This window comes from Passer domesticus, chromosome 2 (genome assembly GCF_036417665.1).
Source record: "Passer domesticus isolate bPasDom1 chromosome 2, bPasDom1.hap1, whole genome shotgun sequence".
Taxonomy (NCBI): domain Eukaryota; kingdom Metazoa; phylum Chordata; class Aves; order Passeriformes; family Passeridae; genus Passer; species Passer domesticus.
The window spans coordinates 33,791,011-33,810,092 of NC_087475.1; the positions used below are offsets into that span (position 1 = coordinate 33,791,011).

Below are 19,082 nucleotides of genomic sequence, written 5' to 3' on the forward strand. Positions count from 1 at the left end.
CTTCTTGCTCTCTAGAATTCCTCAACTTGTTGATTTTTACTTTGAAGTACAAAATTTTCATTTTTTCCAACTGGATGTAAAAAAACCTTCAGAGTACTAAACTAACTAAATAGAAATTTACAACAACCCTATTAGGAAAACTCAAAATCACTTACCAAAAAGTGTGCATATAAGATGTTTTCCTGAGTTTCTCTGCCTAGCTAAGTCCTCTTTATTTTTCATTTGTGTATTTGATTCTCCTTTTAGAGTAGGATTCTGGTTTTGTCAGTTAACATTACTCATATAGGACTAAGTGAGCTTAGCACATCTCAAAAAAATCCCACAACTATTTTAATGTGTTCTTTACTGATTGTCCTGCATTACCTTAAAGAAAGGGCTGTGGAGCAATTGTTTGCCACCTCTCACAATAGGGTCTTCATAGTCAAACTGTCGCTGCAAAGCTTCTGGAAGACCTTTAACCAAAGCAGCTAAAGCACTCCCTGTAAAACTCTAGAGACACCACAAAAGTAGAAAGTTAGTCATAGTGCATGCATTACAGGAAGTACATTATTTAGATGACTGTGACAAAACAGAAATAACTTCCCAACCTACAACTAGCTGTGTGAAATACCATTTCCATCCACTTGCTCAAAAAAAATTATTTCTACCCCTTTCTGGCAATTTAGAAAGTGCACCTGTTAAGTCTTGGAACTGGCCATTTTTTCTTTTCTAAACTGGAACACTTTTTAGAGATGCACAGACCTGTGCAAGAAGACTATTCATTTGCCCATTTCCTATTTTGCCATGAACACAAAAAATGCTGTACATCAGGGCTAGCACTTTAATCTTAGTGTGAAAAATGTGAAGAGGAGAGCACCACTGCCTGCTCACCAAAGCTCGTGTTTCTCCCTCATTGTCCCCTAGGATCCGGTTGATGTTGATGGACTGGCCAAACTCCGTGGTGAGCAGCTTCCGCAGTCTCTGCAAGGCCCACATTCTGTGGCCAGCAGCTAAGGAAAAATAACCACACAAAGAACATAATTACTTAAAACAATCACCATAACTTCAAGAAAACAGACCTAATTTCAAGACTATACTCACCTAAGGCACTCAGTTGAGCACAAGCTGCAAGGGAAGCTGCCAAGCGAGGAACTATGCTCCTGTTGGAAGCAAAATTTAAGCGGAAATCCAACAAACACGTAACCAAATCCATGGAGGGACATGAAAGAATGCAACGATCTGAGAGAAGGTCTTTAGGGCCTGAAAGAAACAATAAGGAACAACAGGAAAAAAAAGCTGGGGAAGGTTTGTCCTCAGACTGAAGTAAGAACAGAACATAGGTAGGACTTATTTGACCAAAAACAGCACTCTAGAGGACTAGTCTGCATGAGTTATCTATTCTACTTCCCTTTGAAGAGACAGGAAGACAGATGTACTTTCATGACTTAATTTACATAATTTTAAAACAGATGGATTTTAAAAAATTTCAGATGACTTGTGGCCCAGAAGTATCCTCTCTTCACTGATGAAGAGGCAAATTAGAGTGACTACAAAATATTTTTCTTTCTTGTCTATGTACAAGTGCACCTCTCAGGACCCAGTTGAAAATGCTTCCTAAGTATGAATGAAAATGTTTTGTTAGTATAAATGTAAATGAACTATTAAACTCTGGCATGTAAATACCACGCAGTAAGTGCAGTGTAAAAAGCAAACAAAATCTACTCTTACCCTCCTGTAAATGCTGTATGTGATGCCTTACCTGCAGCTGGCATGATAGGATAAACTGTGAATCGCCATCCCCATCCATTCACAGACCCATCACTGATGAACTTCCACTTCAACTCATCCCCTGGAATTCGCAGCTCACTAGACCAATCTGACCACTCACGACCTGTTATGGCAGGCAAGACAAACATACTCAGCCACACTGTCTGAGCCATACACAGCCACTCATCAATAGCAACTGGTTAAAAATTATAAATATCATAAAAGGCATTCTAGAAAAACAGCTGTGTACATGAATATAAATGTAAAGTATATTAATGTAAAGTGCATGAATAGCAAAGTACATAATGTAAAGAAGAAATGTAATGTACACGAAGTACATAAATATAAATGTAAAGATGTTACATTAAGTCTTAAGTTCAAAACCAAGTCTTAAAAAGTTCCGTGTTAGCACTGCTAGCAGATAGCCTAGAATCACAAGCAGGAGGCAACTACAAGAGCTTACTAAAATCCCTTGTCCTATTTTCAAATTATCTTTCACATTACAAAAATATATAATAACCTGTACATTAAATAAAGCTTTACAGCTTCCAACCAGGAACCAACCAGAAATATCTCAGTAATGAAACACCTTTGAGGAAAAATGGGTCAACATGAAAAGCCTACATTATGACTGCACAGGCAGTAGCTACTGAGACCCTTGCAGACAATGTAGTGTATGGGCAGGTTCAACACAAAATTTGATGAGATTAAAATATTCCTCCAAAACCCACTAGAAATTAATAGTGACTAAAAATTAAATCAGAGATATCAAGATTAAAGATGTGAAGAATTCATGTTGTGTCACATACAAAGGCCAGAGCAGGAAACAGAAAGAAAGAGCACCAAGCTACTATTTTGGGCATTTGACAGCAGAAGAGCATTTGTCTTGACTGTACAAAAGCTGAAATTTCTCCAAGTACTACCTGAAAAAGGAAAAAGCTAGCAAAATAAGTATCCCTTTCCAATTTGTTAAAATACACTTTGATTATGTAGAAATTCTCACATTTTGGCAGGGGTGCTAAACACTGAATTTTACACTCCATCCGCTCTTTGGAAGAACTGGACTACCTAACATGCACTTCCCAGAGATTCTCCATATCCAAAGACACAAGATCAATCTTTATGTCCACATCCTGCAAAACTTTTTAGCTTAAAAGACAGTATCAATCTACAGAGGTTTTCCTCTCTTTGACTAGCCTATGCCCAAGAAGAAGTCGGCCAGAAGCAGTGGCACAGTTCATTCAGCAGTTAGGAGTGCATCCCACAGGGCACTTTTGGAAAGCCTCTCTCCCCCACCTGATCGGACGGACACAATCCTGTTGACGCCGTCCATTATGGTGAGTGGATCGTGACGCCGCTCGGTGGAGCACTGCCGGTCGAACTCCACCCTCAGCCCCTCAGCACCTGAACAGAACAAAGAGTTCACACACTTCTACAGCCATCAACATCTGCAGGATTCCAGAAACCCACATGAAATCAAACAGTTGTTTGGAAACCATAGTGCCCATTAATAAAAATAACTTATTTTGATTTAACGGCATTATTTGCCTGTACTTTCTTCTTGTTGCAAGGCTTAAATCACAGCAAGCTCATGGGAACAGGACCAGCAGACAAAAGACTACACCAGAACATTCAAAAATAAAGTTGCAAAAGACAAAAAATGCCTATTTACAGTTAAGATAGCTCGCTGTTGTCTGTGACTTTTGGTAAGTACTAGGTAAATTACTGAAGGAAGCACTAAATGAAAAGACAGCATTAAAACAAAGAAGGATTTCCCTCGCTCAAGACTAGAAGATGAGTTTTCAATTACTAAACCTGAAAAAGACTCAGTCCTTCTCAGCTTCATAACTGAATGGAGAACAGCAATGACATGCAACTGGAATCACACTGGAATACACATTGTACAGAACTGAGATTTTCATTAGCATGTAAGAAATCAGCTTCAAGAAATACTTTTTTATAGCAACAGTACGCATAACATGGCTTTAAAAGTTCTGTACATATTCCTTTAAGCTAAGGAACAACTTAATGGAGGCAGGCTTATAATTAATTGAATCATAGCAACATAACTCAGAATTCTGTACCTGGTATTTTAACTGTGCCACTAGAAGATGTATCATCAGTATATGGATGGCTGCTCTCTACCACAACTGGTTGTGAAGAGAGGCGACCACTTTGTGAATCAGTTGCTACGTCTTCTAGTTCTGTGACACAGAGCTCCAACAACATATCAGCAACCTAAGAAAAGAAAAACACACATTTTGCAAACTGTATGTTTGATTAACCCAATAAATCTAAGCAAATTACCATTCTTCCCAAATTTAAAATAAATCACTTGGGTTTGGAAATCTGATTCAAAATCATCATATTAACTGAAAAATACTATTTTTGGTAGTGTTAGAGCAAGAAAAACTTCAAAAACTAAAGGCCAAAAAACTTCAGTTTTCAGTAAGTAAATGGCAACACAAATAATTGCTTTCCCTTACAGAAAAAGGAAACCTAAATCTAAGCTATAGAGCATACATCAGCATGGAAAGGTATAAATATTTAACTAGTATGAAATATTGCAAAATCCTGTTTAGGGAGGAAATTACAATGGTGCTAATATTAAAAGAGCTTCTAATAAAAATTCTGGCTCCAAAACACAAAAACCCCACACAAACCCAAAGATGTTCAGTTACTCACTATTAATGATTAAAAAAAACCCAGAATTAATGTATAAGTGCACATACAGCATGTACATAATTTGACTTGGAAAACTCAAACCCAGCATAAATACACATAGCTAATCACCAGAAATTGGGCAGGGGGAATAACACTTTTGAAATCTTAAAAAAAAGTATTTTTACTCGTGAGGAAAATTGCTAGTTGAAAGGTAAAGCTACCAGAAATATTAAACAGCTTTCAGTTCATTATTGTACACACATATTCTATAAATAATTTATGAATTGTTACATTCTGCCAGCTATGTCAAAAAAACCCCCACACCCATGGATACTTTGTAAAAAGTTAGAAGCTTCAATGCATGAAACGTACATCTTAACAGTTCAGAAGACTTATTCATTAAGATATTAAGATTTATTCATTAATGATATTCATTAACAATACAATATACTAACAGCATTTTAGCTAGCAGTAATGACTGCATCAATTTGAAAAATAAAGTCAGATGCAAAAAAAACCTGTCATGGAAGTTTTTACACTAACATCCTACAGATCAAGTAAATAGAGCTTGGTTAATTCAGCTTCATTCCAACACCCACTGATACTTGGTCAATACACAAATACATTTTGTCTTAATGTCTAATTCCAGCATGAAAAACCAAGAAATTGGTCTGTTACTGACATCTGCAGCCCATGCACATATTCACATAATATTTCCATTAAAACAGTTAAAGCTCACATGCATTTAATTTCAGCTCAAATTTTCACGCATAATAAGTTTCTCAGGATGCTGAACTGCACTTCCATTACAATAAAGTATTTGAGCAAGCTCGTAATAAAAAGGGCACAGTTAAAATGCAACAGAAACAGAAGCTGACCTGTGGGTAAGCTGTGCCCATGCCAGACAGCACAGCTGAGAGAACATCTCTTCCCTTTTCGCCCGCTCGGTTGGACACCGCAAGCTTTAGCAGGTCAACCATGACTCGCGTGTCATCTGGGACCAGGAGACTTGTAAACTCATCCAAGTACTGTGGTTCTGGGCCAGACACCTTACTCTGGCTTTCCACATCCTACAAAACAAACAACAAACATCCCTCTGTCTTTGCACAGATTTTTTTTAAATGCAGTCATTTACAAAGTAACTTTTAAAGCACAAAACCCAGAAAAACTGCTTGATAAAAACATGGTAAGGACTTAAGTTTTGAGAAGAGTATTGACAACATTACTTCTTTGGTTTTTGTCATGGTTTCTGCAATAATACTGGCAGCTCCAGGATCATCTGTGACTGGAATGAAAGGACGGGAAGAGGCAGCAGCAGCTGAAGGAGTTACAGCAGACGGTGTCACAGCATCTTCTGAAGGAACAACCTAGCCAGAACAAATAATAACTCATGAAATGTTCAACAAGACACTCTAAAAGGATTAAGACTTTAAGTATTTATTAGAAGGTGTAGTGCTCAAAGACAGCAGCAATTTAAAAAAAGCTGTAAGTTCAAAACCAACAGATTCACTGCCTGTATTTTTAGCTTATTAATGTGCATAAAACAGCAAACGCTCCCCTCAATGCCAGCTGCTATAAAAACATACAATGAAACATCAATGCCTGCAGAAAAGTCTACAAAGCAGAAGGCAAGCCCTGACAATACCTATCAAGTTCACAATTTATAAATGCAAAAGACCTCTTCAGTAGCAAGCCTTTTATTTTTTCTGCTTTTGTTAGCAGTTAGGAATCAACATAGTAGAATTTCATTCAGGGCCTCATGTCTATATCTGTTATTTAAGTTTACAACTAAATTTCATTAAGCAATGGTCAAATATTCAGCTATTCTTGACCTTTTTTAACATCACTCCTGTAAAATGAATTCAATATCTCTAAAATATTGCTAGAAATCATGATGATTGCATTTATATGACACAATGCTTTCTGAAAGTTCAAAACTGATCTTACGCTTGAAGTTTAATTTTTTTCAAATCTGACATGTGCAGAGAAACTAGTCCTGAAAGTAAGGCATCATGGAATTTTTTAATCTCTGCTACTATCAGAATAATTGAGATATTTGTCAGCTTTACAGGTAAAACCTAATGAAAAAAAATAATGTGACACTTTACCTCCCCTCTCCTGTCCTGCCATGGGTTTGGGCTCAGCCTCTCCTCAATATCTCCCACAAGCACACACTCATCTCCATTTGCAGGGCTTCCTGCAGAAGTGGCATCTGATGGGGGGGCTGGTGATGAAGAGGGACATTCTACTGGTGCAATCATACTTGCAGGCATCAATGCTCCAACAACTGCATCCCTGAAATCATTTAGGATGAATTAACATAAACCTAATTATACTCCCTTGTTGAACTTGAAAATTTTTATTATCTTAACAAAATAAGGTAAGGTTTCCAAGCTGTAAAATCTAAAGGGTAGTTCGTTGTTATTCTCCTTTGGGCCTGATGATTCAATGTTTAACGTGAGTTTCTCTTTATAAATTTTAGCACAAACATTCTGTTCTCTATAACAGTGATGGCACTGCAAAGTTTTATTGTTATTTCCACTCTGCCCTCTAGTGCTTCCTCCATATCATCCATCATGATTTACTTACACAGCTTCTACATTATTTACTTGAGAATCTCTGAATGAACAATTTTTCCCCCCAGGCAATAGAAACTTCTTTAAACACAAGAACATAAAGCTAACATCAACAACAAAAGAAAATTTAGATGAAGCTTAGGCCCATCCTGAAGATCTAAAACTTGTTAAAACAATTTATACCTGACTCAAGAGTACCTATTAGATGGTAAGCTATGTCATCTTTTGCTCTGCAACTGAAGGAATGTTTCCATGCCTACCTGGCATACATGATCTGTAATGCTATCAGTATGTGAGACAATGCCTGCTGTTTGGCAACGTTCCCATCAAGTGACAGGAGGATCTTAGCAAGGGAAGGGCGATTCGGCTTGGAACTGTTCACCCCACTGATTTTGTTACTGGCAGCAGAAGAATCTGCATCTGAAGGAACACCTAAAAAGAGGCAGTGGGAAAGAGAAGGTAATTACTTTTTAATGGTATAATACATAAAAGAACATGGTTTATCTAGTTTCTTGTTAAATCAGAAGAGATGACTGAAACTAACTCTACAGGAGATTGTTAAACTGCAGTGCCTACAGTTACAATATTAAAGTTAATACTGTGGCTTTCCAACACGGGCTTTCATAAAATACTATTTGATCTTGTTACTCACTTATGAGGATTAAGGCAATAACAGACAAATATTTTAGTGATCAGCACCTAAAGCAAGTTTTACTTACACAAACATCCTGAAATAACAAGAATATTTATTAGGTACAAATTGCTTTGGTCATGAAATAGCTTAATCTGCAAGATGTTTGATGCTTTCATATTCAACACAAAACACCGATGTTTTGATTCCCTAATTCTTAACTCATTTACACCTTAGAAACAAGAGGTAAATGCCTAAGATTAATACTAGTGTAGCATTCATGTACCATTATCTCCAGAAAGAAAAAATCCTTAGGGTATTTGAGAAAGCACATTGCATTTTAATTTGAAAGTTTCACTTTCATGAAGAGTTTTGGTTGGGCTTTTTTTTTTTTTTTGCCAGAGGTGACATTTTGTGATTTTTTTCTAAACCATTTTCTTTTGCACTCTTCTATCACCTACTAAACCACACACACAACAAACACTCCATTGGCAGTAAAGGAAAAACAATGTAAGGCAACAAATACCAACCAAGATAAGAAGCACCTAAAGGGTCCCTCGCTGTCTGGAAAAGGACTGGCTCATGAACAGAAGGTGTAGCTACATCCACTGTTGTCCATGCTACACTGTGGGAAGACCCACAGGCAACCCGAGTGATTTTCTGGCCTTCCAAGCCCTGGACAAGAGTGGGTTTTCTGTTGACTGTGGTAGTTCCATTGCCTTGTTGCCCATGGTCATTGTCACCCCAAGCATAAACCTGCCAGGAAAAATTTCCACGCATTACTTGGCTTCACTGCTTATCTCAATTAAATGCTTTCTTAAAAACTCCTAAAAAGAATGTTTCTGATTTGTGCTAATAATCTAGGACACTTTAGACAGCCTATTGTCGTGACATTCCCTGGCTCCATTAAATAAAGCAGGCATTATCATATGCTAAAAGAAAAAAAAAAAACAATCAAAGCAGCACTTTATCAGATAATTAATAAATTATCACCAAATTATAACTGATCAGTTGATTCATAAATGACTCAATGTTCACAGTAAGTTAGAAGAGTTAATTGCTTAGTAATTACATTGGACATCTGAAATAACATTATGATAAAGTTGAAAAATCTGTCCAGAAAATACTATGACTGCTGCTGCATTTCCAGAGTAAGAAGCAGAAAACTGATCATGGATAATACAGGGAAAACACTACAAAAGCTACTATAACAAAAATATTTCAATTCTAATACTAATATTTTAAATACCAATACTTTTAAAATTACAATCGTGCTTATATTTATGCCAGAATTTTAAAAGCAAAGAAATAAAATTAGGAATTTGTATTTCATTTAATCAGCACCAATGCTGTAATACGTTGACACACAGCATACCTGTCCAGTGTCAGTCACTGCCAGACAGTGGAGTGCTCCCACAGCCACGTGCACAATCTTTTTACCCCTCAGTCCTTCCACAACCTGTGGCTTTCGTACATGCACGTCTGTGCCATGGCCCAGCCTGAAGTAGTCACCCTTACCCCTGCAACAGACAGAAAATGTAACACTCAGAACAACTTGACTGTTGTTAAGAGAACACTCCTCTTGAATGCAGGTTCCCAACTCAATATACTTCATATATCACTGCCTGAAGCACACACACACCAGCTAGCAAATGTTTCAAAACTGAATCTCAAATGCATAAGAACGAGGATAACTGCAGTTCTACTACACTGTAGCTTCTCACCTCACTACAGAAGAGCAGGATTATGACTATTTTTATATGCAAAGCAACAGGTATTACATTTCATTTCCTCTGCTGCAGAAACACTGCAATTATAAACACTTTCAAAATTCACGTGGTTTGGTAAGACTTGGACATATTTAACTACTGAGGCTAAACTGAAAAACATTTAACCTAAGTCTTCCCCCATGGAAAAAATACACAGGGAACTAAAATGTCTTCAGAATTGAGAGTCTTTTTCCCATTGTTGGAAGCCTCAGTATAGATTCTGAGGTCTCCATAATTTAAATTCATCCAATACACAAATGGCACTAAAAAAAAGATATAGCATACACAAAAGGAAACACCTTAACATGCTTCCACCAAGAATGTCAGTAAAGAAGAAAAAATCTGATATTTCTTCCACTGTGTTTTTAGTAACCACTCACTCGGTCCTTTTGCTCACCAAGAGTGGTTATATTATGCTGGAGAGAAATATGATGTCATATATTCATATGTCAATACTGCTATCAACCTAAAGTTATAACCCAGAAGTGATGGTTTTTTTCCTCAAACCACTACAAATTCAAGAAGAATAAAAGTTGAAAAGCAATTCAGCCATCCCCAGCTAAAACAGACCCAAAAATCTCCTTGCAGACCTGTTATGTCATGAAATAGCTGTAGATTTTTGACTAGACATGACAGTGTTAAGAAAAAACTAGGGCAAGGAAGGAACAAACAAAAATTTTGGCATGAGTTCTTAATTAAAAAAAAAACCTGTCAAATTATCTTTCCTCTTGCTCCTTTTGTCACTACAAAAAAAAAAAAACAAACATAACTGGAGAGAGAGCAAATACCGTTTCCAACATCCAGTCTGAAAACTAACATCTCTGTTAAAAACTTCTCCTCCCTTTAACATCAGTAGTAACTTAAAAAATAAGAGTTTTGAGGATTTCTCTTCATGTTATTCAGCAACTGCTGACAACACAACAAAAATGATTGGTTTAAGTCTACTTAGTTTTGATACACATCAAATAGGTCACAGTCTTATTACACAAGGATGGGGTAAGACCTTGATCTGCTTAGTGCTCTGAAGTTGACCTGCTATGCAGTAAGCTCTCAGATTTTACCAAAAGATTTATAAATACAGAAGGCAGATTTGTGTTCAAAACAAAGCAGAAGCAAGCAGGCAAACAGGAGAAAAATAAAACCATATCTGAGAAGCTCTCAGTGATCATCTCATACCTATTCTTGCTCCAAGGCATCATTACTGACAACTCAGTGGCCTTCTGAGCAGCAAGAAGCTGTTGTTATGCTCCCATGTTCCCAAGGAAGCTCTTCCCATCTGCTCTGAATTTCAGCTTACTTCCTTACTCTCCTGCATCCCTACTCTCTCAAGTCTCTGCTTTAGCTGTAGGCTTCATAGTCCAAGCTATGGTTGTCAAGTTTTCTCTTTTCCTCTCCGCTCTTAACATCCCTTTACATGTCTCACAGTGGCCAACAGAAGACATTATCTTCCCTTTCTGCCTCTAATTCAATAGGAGCCAGGCATTCTAACAGAATACAGCAATGAGGAAAGCATGCTACAGTGTTAGAGTGATTGAATGGATGCAGCTTGCCTGGAAGAGCTGCCAGTTTAAAAGACAAAGCACACAGGTAAGGCAGAAATGGAGTAAAAAAGCATTAAATACAGCACAGAACAACTGCTTTGTTAATACTTCCTGGCAAATGTAACATACCATGTCCATACCACTCCGGACTTGGTGAGTGCCAACGAGAACTGTGCACCACACTCAATCTGACAAACGCCTTGGCCGTTCAGTCTTTCGATGTTCTGAGGAATGTTGCAGCCTTCACTTCCTCCTCGGCCCAGTTTTCCAAAATCACCATCACCCCAAGAAAACACCAAACCTAACAAACATCAAATTGCAGGTGAAACAATGATCACGGTATTCCCACATGACAGAATGCTTCTGAAACAAGATATTCCCACCTTCATCTGTCAAAGCAAGAGTCTGAGCATCTCTGCTTCCACATGCAACCTGAATGACTCGGTGGCCAAGGAGCACTTTAACCTACAAAACAGAAGGAGCAAGAAAGAAGTTGTCAAAGAAATTGTGTTTTAAAACCGTACAAGCATGTCCAAGGTCTTATGACTCATCTTGGTCATTGTGCCGAGCCTGAGCAAAGAACTACCCAGCCATGTCCAGAATCCAACATTGCTACATGGTTGCTTCCAGCCACGTATCCAAGTAGATGCAGGACATGAATGCTCAAAGCAGCACTTGCCATTTTACATCACTGACCAAGAAAGAGACTGGATCTTTTTGGCCTTTCTGAAATAGCTTTACTTTCACTAGAGGTACAGGTACCAAAACCTAATTCAGATCACTCCAAAACAATGTCTTCATACAGCCATGTTTTTTGCTACTTTAGCTTCATGCTGCTGTTTGTTAAACATGTTTGCATTTCATCAGAAACAAGAAACATTGATTTTACCATCTTGGGCTTCAGCTGTGTGGTGTTATCTCCATGTCCTAGTCTTCCATACTCTCCAAGACCCCAGGTATACAGCTCCCCACTAGAGGTAATAGCAGCACTGTGGGAACTGCCACAGGCAATATCACGGATGCGCTTGGTTTTCAACGCTTCGATCAGCCTGGGTTTATCACAGTTCCTGGAGAAAATGAACAACAAATCCATTGTGTTAATCATAAACAGCCACACAATATACTCCAACTCTTGCAATACAAATTGTGTAATAACAGTAATCTCCAGATAAAGTAACATGCAACATTCTGATTCCAAGATGTACTCTGTAGTAGCACCATAAATCCAAGGTTTACACTATTTTAATATACTTCAAGTTTTATTTAAATAATATTTTAGGTATATGCTGCCAAACTCAGGTGAGAAATTCAAAATCAATCAATTAAACAGCACATAATAGAAAGTGAAAACCAATTTCCTGTCACTGCCCAAAGCTGAGTGAGTTATTAGCAGTGGACACACAGTAAGATTAGGAGATAACACTCCCATCCCAACTTTGCTCTTCACGGCAGAGATATCAGAACTAGAACTCACTGTTAAGACTTCTATGCGAGTACTGCTAACATTTATTCTTCATGTGGTTACACTGGTCTCTTAATTCCAAAAAAAGGTTTAACGCAAGATTTCCTAATATGGGCTGTACCAGGACCACTAATAAGATTCTACAAAATTATGCATGGCCTCTGGAAATATTGCTACTATGAAATGCCCACGAGTTCCAAATCTCATTTTCAGTAAAATTACATAAAACATGAATTACATAAACAGCAATACTGCTCTCATCTGGACTTTCTTTTTCATCAGTCTCACCCAGCCTTAAAAAAAGTATTTGAGGTAACATATTAACATCTGATTTAATTTTGCAAGTATTATGGGCAGGTTCTCAAAATATATCAGAATGACAAAGTATTTATCAATGGGCTTTGTTTATCAGGGTTTTTTTCTTCAAAATACAGTTCAGTGCATATATACAAAGCAAAATCTTAAAAAATTCCTATTTTTCTTAAAGCTGTCCTGTGGAAGATTAAACTACTATTACTAAAAATTGGAAGAAGTTTATTTCTGGCTAACAAGTTGGTACACTGAAGTCTAAAGAAAGGGCTATAAAATGACAGCTTAAGTTATGAACTGTTACAGCTGTTACAGCTCAGGAATACAAACTGCTATGTTTTCACTCCTCAAGGCACTTCTGAAAACCATACCTTATAAAAGTAAACAAAAACTGCAGGTCCAAAAGTATGGAATTTCATCAGTGAAATGTGAAAATACTAGTCAAGACTTCATCCATCTTTCTAAGTATCATATTAATTGAATGCCTTCTTTCTAAACGGCAGAAGCATGCTACAAATGCTGCACCATGAATTGGAATATACTGTGGAAAAAATTTAATGTAAAATTTTTTAATTTTAAAAATATTTTTTTACGTAAAAAAATTAATGTAAAAAAATGTAAAACTTTTTTTTTATTCCTACTGTATTAAAAATACTGTTGTTGTCAATAGTGGTGGTCAGCTGTGCTGTGACATTCAACACAAATCTACTGAAATACAACAAATTGGGTATGCTTACATTCGACTGAAGTGACCAAGTTTTCCATCATCTCCTTCACCCCACGAAAACACCTTTCCATCAACAGTCAATGCCATAGCATGCCGGCCACCTGAAATTGTAAATATAAATTTACATTTTTGAGCTTCCAAGCAGGCAGCAGGTCTTAGGAACAATTTAACATTGCTGTTCTTCTACAATGCAACTGTACAAGCCTTTCAGCTCCATAGACATTACGTATTTTCTTTGGAGCTTGTATGTGATTTAATTTAAAATAAAAAATTTCTGTGACAGTACATCTCCTGGCATATTTGAAGAAAAACCCACCAATAATCACTCAAATTACTATTTTCAGAGCTGCAAGAAAAAATAGTGAGAAAAACAAACCCACCATCTGGAAACAGTAAAAATGACAACTCTTTCAACCAAATGGAAATACCAAAGTGACCTGCCAGCAAATAAGAAAACTTGTATGGTCTAAATTCACAGATTTTAGTAACAGAACCATTAGATTTAATCAGACATTGTATACAACAGACAGAGTTCAACAACCTGTATTTATTTAAAAAAAAGAAGACGACTCTGACATGCCAAGGCATCACAGCACCCAAGAAAACTGCAAAGGAACTATTTTCAGGCTTAATAGGTTACATTTACGTATGTAAGGACAGCAATAGTCAGTACCTGAGTGAACAGCCACCTTCTTTACCACATAGTTGCTGAGAGCTGTAATCTGGCGGGGAATAGGCACAGTTCCACTAGATATTCCTAAACCCAGCCTTCCATTTGTGGCTTCTCCACAGGCATACACTTTACCCTCTACAGTCACTAAAATGAAGAAAAAAGTTTGAAACCCCATTAGTGTTTCACAACTCAAAATCTGTTTCTGCCCTTAAAAAATTACATTAAAACTTATGTTACCTGCAAAAAGGCTTTTGGATCCTCCAGCTACTTGCACAACATTCAAGGCAGACAGGGTTTCAGAAAAGGAAGGGACTTTGATCTAGAGCAGGCAGGAAATAGAAACCATTACAATTCAATGTTTTGAATTTGTTTCAACCATTCACTTCAATCTTTTATACTCTAAAAAGAATAGTTCTTAAGTGAAAAACCAGTTAATCTAATAGGTACTTTCAGATGCTTCACCCATGCCAATTAATATTACACCAGGCAAAGGACAAAAAACAATTTTTAAAAATGTAATACTGAAACTATGATAAATATAAAACCTGAGAAAAAAATGAAAGGCCATACAAACAAGGACTTTCTTTTAGTGAAGTTTTCTTGAGAAAACTGAAGAATACAGGAAAGATGAACTTTATGATTCTTCAAGGTACTCTATGGATACAATACTATACCTTCACAACATCAACTGAAGAAATGCTTTCAACATAATTTTCAAATTAATGAATGATATTTGAAATTGATTAAGCATTTACGATGGATCTCATCTTGTATTATATAAAAATTGCATATAAATGGCTGCACACTGGGCTGAAATTCCTACTGCACAATTGCCAGGTACAAGTAAAACACAAGTTCACCAAAACTTTTATTTTATGCGTGCAAACTCAACAGGAACAGAACATGTCGAGTGTTACATATTTTTTAAACAATTAGTTCATTATCATCTATAACAAATGACTGAGTGGCTGCTAAAAATCAAGCTAGATTTCAGAGTACCAACCAAAAAGAAAATTTTCTCCAATTTTCCACCCAGCAGACATCTACACGTCTTAACAATAAAAAGTCACCAAATCCTAATCTTTGTAGCTAATTTTAAGTTCTGTAACTCATAAATTTTATTTTTCATTGTTTCTCTCTTGTACTTAAATGTGAAAACAACCTACCTTGGAACCTTTCAGCCCTCCCAATTGGTCTTTGTCATTCAGTCCCCAAACAAAAACTTTGGTTCTTATTGTAGCTGCTGATTCAAGCCCAGCTGCCTTCTTTCTAACAAGACTGAACATATTGAGAAAAGAAAAAATGGTCACTTTAGCAAACAGCATGCTGTAACATAGGCACCTTTTTACAGAATTTACTGATTTTTACAGTTTGGAACAGTTTCAGGACTCAAACTGCACTACCACAGCTGGGAAAAAAAAAAAGAAAACCAAGTATCAAATATAAGCACATCAAGTTTTTAGCTCAGTTTCCAACCCCAAGTGTATAGCAAAAGGGAATGAGTCATACAAAATGGTACACCTCACCAGTGTGATCATCTCAGAGAAGGTATTCATTGAGAAAGGATCTACTTACAACTCCAGTAAACTAAGATACTGATTTCTCTTTACTACCATTCAACCTAATTAATGTGTTCTTCCTCCATTCATCTTCACTAGGGTCGTTTACCATCCCCCTGCCTTCACCACTGCAGTTACCCACCTCCCAGTGTTAGCTTTATCATCATCCTCTTCCTCATTATCAGAAGCCAGGAAAGGGACTGCAGCCAAATCTTCATCCTCAGCACGTATACGTCCCAGTATGCTGAGGCCATGTATTTTGCAATCAATGCCAGAGCTTCTGCATTGCTTGATTGCAATCTCAATATATCTGTGGTACTAAGAAGAAAAATACTCTGTTGACATCTTTTAGGTTCTATGTAACTTCATAAAACATAGGAAAGAATTAGAACTTCTGCTTGACTTTATCACTTTAAGAACATGAAACTGTCACTTTAAATGCGTGTCATTTCAGCTCTAAATAATTCATGATTTATCATTAGCATATGGCCTCATTCATATGAGAAATTTCACTCTCAATCTCATAGAATTCATTATGCAATTCTCCTTGTTGCTAGAAAAGATAAGAGCTGCTACCCAAAATTATCCCCAAAATTTAAGTGTATTGGAATGCCTTACTGGTTCACAGGTATATTGATTTACATAAAACTCTCTAAAATATCTAATTCTATTATAGAATTACTTTGTGATTACGGAAAAAAAAAACAAAACTTTTCAGAATAATTAACTTGACTAACTAGCCAGAAATATTGCTAAGGTAAGAGGAAAAATAAAATACCAGGCTTTAATGAGCACAACAATACTTTTCATCCATCTCCTGCAGCACAATACTTTCTGCTGCACACAAGAGTAATTCTCACGAACTTCACTTACTTCAGTACAATCACTGAGTAGAGGCACTGTGGTGTCTGTAGGATTTATGTTGATTGTCTTTAGCTCTATAAGGTTGTTTAAGGAATTACCCCCTAGAAAACGAAACACAGAATGAAAAACATTTTAGGATATGGTGGTTGTTTCACAAACAGGCACTATGCATGTTAAACAGATGACTATGTTAACAAAAAACAGATAAATCCCTCCTGTTGGGTGCAAAAAAAAAAAGTTTTGACTTCTTAGAGAACGTACACATACCTGAAACTACAACTAAGGAGGGCATGTAGCTGCTGTCTGCAGGGTCCACTATCATCTTTAGTCTGTGAACAAGAACATCTGGAAAAATCTCCAAGCGAATCCAGTGCTAGTGGAAACACAGAATTTCAGTTTTAGATAGTATTGTCATGATTAACAAGAATATATGTGATATTTTTGAAGAAAGAATGGAAAACATCTCTGAATGGTATACAACAGCTGCAATATATGGCAAGTGGCCAAAGGGAAATGACCTTGTCAACTTCTTTCTTGTCCTATGTCCAATTACAAGAGAAACAGTTGTAGCAAACAATCTCAGCCAAGACCAACACCATTGAGAACATAGAAAGCACAGTACCACTGGAGGTTAAGTAATGGGACATATAAGTAGTAGCTTACAGTCTGTAGAAAACATGGAGTAAGGGTACTTGGGCATACTCTGAGCATGGCCATCAACAGAGCATCAAAACACATTGGAGATGCCCAGCTGCAAATCCTGGTGCCTAGGCTGGTCACAAAGCACTACTGCAGGGGAGAAGCTGCTGACTCCCTCCAAGGTAGAGAGGCCTTGATGGACTAGAGGGCTGAATAACCACCAATTGTATGAAATTTAACCAGGGCAAATGTGGCATTCTCTGTGTGGGATGGGGTAATCCTGCTTATACTAACACTCTGGGGGATGAGGCTGGAGAGTGGCTCCACTGAAAGAGAGCTGGGGGTTCTAGTGGATGAACAGCTGCACACAGGTCACCAGTGTACACTCACAGAAAGCCAACTGAACCCTGGGCTGCATCCAAAGAGCAGTGACCAGCAGGTCAAGGAAGGGGATTCTCCCTCTACTCTGCTCCTGTGAGACACCACCTGGAGTGCTGCAACCAGCTCTGGGGTCCTCAGCACCAAAAAACCCTCATGAACCTGACAGAGTGGATCACAAGAGGGTGACAAAAGCAATCACAGAGATGGACTACCTCTCCTACCAAGACAGGCTGAGAGAGGTGTTCAGCCTGGAGAAGGGAAGGCTCTGGGGAGATACTTTTAAGCATGAAGTATACCAGAATAAAGCATTTAGGGCTTGAAGTTACCTTTCCCTGTGAACCAGAAGACTGCCAGCACTGCTCACTACCATCAATAAGACGGGAAGCCTGATTCACAGAGGACGAGACATTCAAATTCTTGACTATCCTTGACCAATCATCCAGTAACATTCCCCGCTGGCTACTGTGCCTTCTCTTCAGCTGCTTCCCAGAACGCCCACTGAACACGGGAGACTGACCTGCAGGGTTAAGTGACACATTTAGCATGCACCTCTCAAAGAAAATTGCTTCTCTGAAGCCCATAAGCAGGGGGAAAGGAAATATAACAAATCCAACATTTTGGGTACATAGGCTACATTTATGACACAGGTACACGTCACATCAACATGGTGGCACTGTGCACACAACACTCATGCTTAAAGGGTGTAGCTCCTTTTTTTTAAAGAAGTTTTAACTTTCCAAGTTCTTGACTAGACAACTACTTGAAAAGGTCCTTCCCTTTAAAATACAGATCAAAATTTACGATGATATGTAATCCAAAATACAGGTCCACAGCACACCAATTTTTTACACCACTACAGCATATGAAAAACACACAACTAAACCTCAACAAAATTCCCCTACCAAAGAATAGAAATAGAAAAGTTGGAACACTGGAAAATCCAAATCTTGTTCCAGAAGAAGGTGGTTTAGTGAGATGTCGATTTTCTCCCTGCAAAAACCTTACTCCCACTATCCTTCACTGATTTACTAGCATCTAGAAATCTTGATGAAAAGAATATTGTAACTCTTCTGCCCTACAACACAGGGCAAGGGGAAGGATTACAGATTCACACCATTCTAGTTACACAGCTATATCAACTGACTTATTAAATGAATGTCTTTCTTGCCCACACAACCCATGTTCACAATCTCTAGGGGGTAAGCAGGTTTGTACATTTTCTAAAACAATTACACTGGTAATGTGTAAATACAAAAAAATTCAGTCCAGAAGTCAGCATCATCCTGCAAATACCAGGAATAAGATTAATTGTTTAACAGGGGGATGGAAAAGAAGTAAAATGAAACATCAGGTAAGTTTTGCATAACAATGCAAAGCCCCAAATTTTAGGGGCTAAAATGACTGTACCTGTTCTTGCCCTAGGGAAAAAAAAAGTCTGATTATGAGTTTTTTAAAAGGCTTCCCTTTCCCATTACACTCCTATGAAGCCTTCACATCACAGAGGAAATAAGGCAACAGCCATCACACAGTGAAAACCAAAA

The 19,082-nt window shown here is 37.5% G+C and overlaps 1 protein-coding gene across 2 annotated transcripts in view; it reads right to left on the reverse strand.

Annotated features, from left to right (window-relative positions):
* HERC2 (HECT and RLD domain containing E3 ubiquitin protein ligase 2) overlaps positions 1-19,082 on the reverse strand; it is a 102,032-nt gene that overhangs the window by 20,795 nt on the left and 62,155 nt on the right. For both annotated transcript variants that reach the window (XM_064408165.1, XM_064408164.1), the window contains exons 53-75: positions 17,868-18,058; positions 16,789-16,894; positions 16,531-16,622; positions 15,800-15,975; positions 15,265-15,376; positions 14,336-14,417; positions 14,099-14,242; positions 13,436-13,526; positions 11,817-11,994; positions 11,311-11,392; positions 11,057-11,228; positions 8,993-9,137; positions 8,148-8,373; positions 7,247-7,418; positions 6,519-6,705; positions 5,637-5,777; positions 5,289-5,480; positions 3,831-3,984; positions 3,043-3,150; positions 1,739-1,870; positions 1,081-1,239; positions 871-989; positions 364-489 (exon numbers count right to left, since the gene is read on the reverse strand). In XM_064408165.1, the coding sequence (XP_064264235.1) occupies positions 364-489; positions 871-989; positions 1,081-1,239; positions 1,739-1,870; positions 3,043-3,150; positions 3,831-3,984; positions 5,289-5,480; positions 5,637-5,777; positions 6,519-6,705; positions 7,247-7,418; positions 8,148-8,373; positions 8,993-9,137; positions 11,057-11,228; positions 11,311-11,392; positions 11,817-11,994; positions 13,436-13,526; positions 14,099-14,242; positions 14,336-14,417; positions 15,265-15,376; positions 15,800-15,975; positions 16,531-16,622; positions 16,789-16,894; positions 17,868-18,058 (3,287 nt within the window). The remainder of the gene's footprint in view (positions 1-363; positions 490-870; positions 990-1,080; positions 1,240-1,738; positions 1,871-3,042; positions 3,151-3,830; positions 3,985-5,288; positions 5,481-5,636; positions 5,778-6,518; positions 6,706-7,246; positions 7,419-8,147; positions 8,374-8,992; positions 9,138-11,056; positions 11,229-11,310; positions 11,393-11,816; positions 11,995-13,435; positions 13,527-14,098; positions 14,243-14,335; positions 14,418-15,264; positions 15,377-15,799; positions 15,976-16,530; positions 16,623-16,788; positions 16,895-17,867; positions 18,059-19,082) is intronic.